The sequence below is a fragment of the Tupaia chinensis genome, unplaced genomic scaffold (assembly GCF_000334495.1).
Source record: "Tupaia chinensis unplaced genomic scaffold, TupChi_1.0 Scaffold143645_1, whole genome shotgun sequence".
Taxonomy (NCBI): Eukaryota; Metazoa; Chordata; class Mammalia; order Scandentia; family Tupaiidae; genus Tupaia; species Tupaia belangeri.
The window spans coordinates 2,543-8,198 of record NW_006203493.1 but is presented as its reverse complement, the minus strand read 5'-3'; the positions used below and the strand labels follow the sequence as shown (position 1 = coordinate 8,198).

Here is a 5,656-nt window from a genome sequence, read left to right as displayed (position 1 = left end):
AGGAAGCACCTCCCAGTGGGCTGTGGCCACACCCAATCTCTTCTCCTTCATTTCTCCATCCTGTTGGGACTTCAAGCATGCATGCACATGCGCCCAGTGTGTGTCCCAAGCTCTCAGGCGGGATTCAAACCATAGTCAACCACGGGATCTAATTCCTTTAATCACTAGACACAGATCTAGTCCCAAAAATGGATATTTCTACTAATAAGGCCTGTGAGTGCTCAGAATATTGGACTTGGAGATATTACTGTAAATAAAATCATTTGTGTGTGTGTGTGTTTTTAAAGGAGATTATTTGAAAAATAAGTCCTGTCAAATTTGTTTCATTTCCTATTTTGTATGAAATAAACTTAATAGATTAATAGACCAAGAGAATGGTGCTGTCTTTATATCTTAATTTCGAGAAATTATTTCAGTCCATTTTGCATCTTTTATGTCAATATAGAGCATTGAAGAAATAGGTGATTTCATAGCAAATTAAATAGCTTTTATCCACAGGCTATTTTTGTCCAAAGGCTTTTTCAATATTTTTCTGTCCAGTTGCTTCTAGTTAAAATTTCTCCTGAATGTGTTACGAAGTGCTGCAGCTTTTGTCTCTCTTCTAGTCTTCTAGATAATTACAATTTAGTTCAAGATCATGCATATTCTATTTAACGGTCTAGTTCTATTTATTTTTTTTTTGGAGAGATTTTCACTATAGGGCGTGTGCGCTCGCCAGACAGACAGAGAGAGACAGAGAGACAGAAAGTGAGAAATCACCCCCCAGGGGGGATAGTCACACCGCAATCCCTTCTCTTCCATTCTCCTCTCGGGATCTTGGGCACGCATGCACACGCGCCCAGCGTGAGTTTTAAGCCACCAGGTCCGGGACGCGAACCACGGTCGACTACGTGGGAGTCCAGTGACATAGCCATTACGCTAGCTGCTGGTTCCCTAGTTCTATTTTTTCCACTTTATTCACTAGTCTAATTACATCATTTGTATTTTCATTTTTAGGAATTATTTATTTAATTTTATTTACTTATTATTATTTTTCATTTTGATCAGAGACAGACAGAGAGAGAGAGGAAAGTGAGAAAGCAAGCCGCCAGGTCCAAGACTCAAACTGTGGTCAGCCATGTGGGAGTCCAGTGCCTTAACCACCATGCCATCTGCCAGCTTCTCACTTATATTTTAAACATATAGAAATAAATTCTATAATGAACATGTCTGATAAATAATAATCTCAAATGCCATTCCTTTTCTGCCTGCTCTTAGTCCAGCCTGATGTGAACGTCTCCCCCTCCAAGAAGAGGCCCCTGCAGCACCACAACACGCTCATCTGCCATGTGACAGATTTCTACCCGGGTGACATTCAAGTCCAGTGGTTCCTGAATGGAAAGGAGGAAACAGATGGGGTTGTGTCCACCAGCCTGATCCGAAATGGAGACTGGACCTTCCAGATCCTGGTCATGCTTGAAACGATCCCCCAGCAGGGAGACGTCTACACCTGCCATGTGGAGCACCCCAGCCTGGACAGTCCTGTCACCATGGAGTGGAGTGAGTTACCCCCTGATGGCCAAGCTAGACCCCACTGTCTGAAGAACAGGGGACTCTCTGGCTCTGAAGGCCACTCATCTTGTCTGTATGTCTGTATGCTGGGACACATCGACCCCCATCTCTTTCTTGTATAAAACCGAGTGTTGTCTGAGCTGGGGTTGATGGACACTCGCCTGTCCCTACCTTGGGAGGTCCTGAGGTTCGTGTTTCCTTTCCCTTGTCAGAGAACCCGGGCAGACACCCTCCTGAATGCCCTCACACATAGGAAATCCTCTATATTTTTAGACTTTTCGTCTATTTAGTTATTCTGAGAGACAGCTGCCAGAATCAGTGCTTGTCCCCTTGCCAAGGAGACCCTCATCTCCAGAATTGGGTCTTTCTAAACATCCTTTTATCCAAGGTGAAGGTGCAACCCCTCCCTGTCCTCATTACAATATTCTACATTGAGTCCAGGATCCCAGTCAGGACCTCAGGGGGTACTGCTGGTGGGGTGAGGCTGACTGGGGTCTGTTCTTCCCAGAGGCACAGTCTGATTCTGCCCGGAGCAAGACACTGACTGGAGTCGGGGGCTTCATGCTGGGGCTCATCATGTTTGGGGTGGGCATCTTCATGTACGTGAGGAGCAGGAAAGGTAAGAAAGCCTGCAAGGTGCCCAGATCTGCCTTTCCCCGACTGACTCACCCGTCTTCCATGATCAGCTACTGAAACAGAAAAGCAATGCAAAGAGGGCCGGCTCTGTGACCTGCTGGTTAAGAGAGCCAGATTCCCACACAACCAACCACAGTTTGGATCCCAGCTCTGGTGGCATAAAGGACACTCCAGGTGCATGTGCATGCATGCCCACACCTATGGGGTGGAGAAATGGAGAAGGGATTGCAGTGTGACCGTGTCCCATTGGGAAGTGCTCTCTCCCTTTTCTTCTCTCCCTTTCTATCTATCTTGTAAGCTCACATGGCTTCTGGCAATTTCGCTTGTTAATGAAGAACAGAGAAAAGAAAAGCAATGTGAAAGAATTCTGGAGGCTACTGACCTCAGATAGCCAGGGAGCAAACATGGCCTGTAGGGAGAGGAATCCCCAGGCTGGGACCTTATCACAGCCAGGTGCACGAGCTCTCCAGGTGCTCAGGTGCATGTGGGGGCTCCATTTGGTGATGGGGAATGGAAGATGGGATGGGAAAGGTTCTCTTCAGGGCCACAGGTGGCATGGCATGGTGGTTAAGGCATTGGATCCCCACATGGTCAACTGTGGTTTGAGTCCTGGACCTAATAGCTTAAAAATCATACTAAACACATGTGTGTACAGGCCCAAAATCCCAGGAGGAAAATGGAGGAGAAGGGACTGCAGCATGGCCATCCTTCCTGGGGGGATGGAGGGTGGGGGGTGTTTCTCACTACCTCTCTCACTATCTCTCTCTGTCTCCGTCAAGTACATGCACCCTATGGCAAAACATTCAAAGAAAATAAAAAGGTTCTCTACTTGTCTAAGGTGGATTTTATGGGTGAATAAATTCTCTGTTCTCCTTCCATTTCAGTTCAACGAGGATCTCGATAAACAGGTAACATTCTTGTTTTGTTTTTCTTGGGAGGATGAGTAGCAGAAGGATATAAATGTTTTCTTTACATTGTGACTCCCAGCGCCTATCAGGAAGAGTCTCAGACCTGCACGTCTCTTCAATTTCAGCCCTTGTGTGAGTGGGCGAAGGGATGGTCTTTCACTCTTTTGATGAAGAAAGCTGAGCTGAAATCTGTTTTTTATCAGGCTGACTTAGTCTCTCACCGTAATTTCAGTACCTGGAATAACTTTCCTTTTATCCCCGCAGAGTTTCTGATCCGACTGGAAAGCGTGTTCCTTGGAACAAATATTTTCGATGTTTCCTCAGTCCCAGGGGCTGGCTCAGGTCAGACTCCCAGCTTCCCGAGAAAACTTTGCTGCCACACAATTGCTCTGAAACCAGTTTCTACAGGCTGCACTTTGATTCAATGTACGGTTTCTCCCATGAGGCCCCCAAACATGTTCCTTTCTCCTTGCTCCATAAACAATCAAAATCCAACCTTACTGTTTGTTTTCTTTTTAGAATATGTATCAAGTCATCTCTGCTATTGCTTTTGTTGAGGGTTGTGATAAATAGTAAGAGTTAATAAAGAAGTTTATTGTTGTTTATACAAAGGCAAGAAGAAAAACATGAAATGGGGACATCCCAGCTATGGCATAAGGTGGAAGATCAGATGTGGCTCTCCTAAATTTACTGTACTTCCTTAGGCTGCCCCATAGTCATGTTTGGTGTCTTCATCCACTTAGGCTTGGGACCATTATTCTCAGTTATTCTCAAAGTACTATTCTACATATAACTTAAAAGCATAGTATTACCATTAGCACTAAGAAATTAAATGAGAAATGATTAAGAATTATAAATATAATCTAATGAAATTTAAACATTTTCTTTATATACCATCAGTATTCTTTAACCAAATACAGTATTCTTTAACCAAATACAGTATTCTTTAACCAAAGTTGGCTTAGCTTCTTGAATGCATCAAGTAGGAGATATAGACTTATCCTCTGTCACCGTATTCATCAGCCAACCTAGACCTCTGGTCTTAATTACTCATGCAGTGGGAAATGTATCCCATTATTAAATGACCAAATTGGGCCAACAGGTGGCTTAATGGTTAAGATGGCTGGATGCTACATGACCAACTCCACAGTTCAAGTCCCAGACTCCATGGCTTGAAAAACATACCAGAGGGGACCAGCAGATAGCGTGGCAGCTGAGGCACTGGACATTCTCACGTTTCCCTGATCTGGTGGCTTGCTTTCTCACTCTCTCTCTCTCTCTCTGTCTGTCTCTCTCTGGTCAAACTAAAATAAATGAATGAATAGATAAAAATTAAATAAATAAATCTTTAAAAATAAAAAGAAAGAAAGATAAACATACCAGATAGGTGTGCTTGAATATCCTAAATCCTGAGTGGAGAATGGAGAAGGAATTGCAGTGTGACAATCTCTCCAGGGGGTGCTTTCTCATTTTCCCTCTCTCTCTCACTCTCTCCAGTGAGCACACACACCCTACAGAAAAAAAAATTAATAAAATAGAAAGAAAGAGGGTCAGCAGATGGTTAAGGCACTGCATCCCACAAGGCCAACTCCGCAGTTCAAGTCCCAGACCCAAAGGCTTGAAGAACATAGTAGGCACATCTGCAAGGTCCAGGAGGAAAATGGAGGAGAAAGGAATCCAAGTGTGGCCCTCCCCTTGGAAGGAGTGATTTCTCCTCAATTTCCCTCTCCCTCTATCTCTGGCAAGTACATACCCCCTATGGTAAAAATCTAAAAAAAAAAAAAAATAAAAAATAAATTTCTTTTTTAAATGAAAGCAAGCAAGCAATATTGTATGGCACTCTTTTTCAAACACAAGTTTCTTTTCGTTTCTTCTTTTTTTCTTTTCTTTTCTTCTTTTCTTTTTTCTTTTCTTTTTTAAATGACAGAAGCCAGGGATAGAGAGGGATAGACAGATAGGTGTGCATGGGGTTTGGAGGGTTTTTGTTTTTTTTTTCCTGTTTTTGTTTTTTGACATGATCTTGTTATGTAGTAATCCCCTGCCCCACTCCCAGCCAGGCCGGATTATAAGCACATGTCGCTGCACTTGGCCTGTTTAGGTTGGTCCAGGAACAAAACCTGTGTCCCATGCAGCCTCAGGCTTTCACAGTGGTGCCTTACCACCTCACCACTGCAGCTGGGCCAGGTCTTTTTTTTTTTTTTTTTTAACAGTTCAAAATGATTATAGATTTGACTTTCATACTGCTACCCTTGTTTTTCTTTTTCACCTTTTTTTCTTTCAGAGGATGTATACACTCACCAGAGAGGCAGAGAATGCCCGGAGTGGGGCCTGCTCATGCCACAGTCCTTTTTCCTCCACTTCTCCTTCCCATCAGGATTTTGGGCGTGCACACAGGCATAGCTGGAATGGTTTTCAAGCCACCAGGGCCTCTCCCAGTTTTAACCATAGCCAGCCATGTGGGATTCAGCTCCGACTATGCACACACATCTGGTGTTTTTCGAGCCATGGAGTCTGGAACTTGAACTGTGTAGTCAGCCATGTGGCATCCCGCCATATTACCC

At 44.0% G+C, this 5,656-nt stretch overlaps 1 protein-coding gene across 4 annotated transcripts in view; it reads left to right on the top strand.

Moving 5' to 3' along the window:
- Positions 1 to 3,850, top strand: part of LOC114005329 (HLA class II histocompatibility antigen, DP beta 1 chain-like) — a 5,360-nt gene extending 1,510 nt beyond the window's left edge. For 2 of the 4 annotated variants that reach the window (XM_027766715.1, XM_027766717.1), the window contains 3 exons: positions 1,258 to 1,539; positions 2,060 to 2,170; positions 3,072 to 3,850. In XM_027766715.1, coding sequence (XP_027622516.1) covers positions 1,258 to 1,539; positions 2,060 to 2,170; positions 3,072 to 3,091 — 413 coding nt within the window. In that variant the 3' untranslated portion in view covers positions 3,092 to 3,850. The remainder of the gene's footprint in view (positions 1 to 1,257; positions 1,540 to 2,059; positions 2,171 to 3,071) is intronic. The other 2 variants (XR_003547200.1, XM_027766716.1) reach the window with 2 other exon arrangements.
- The last annotated feature ends 1,806 nt before the right edge of the window (positions 3,851 to 5,656 follow it).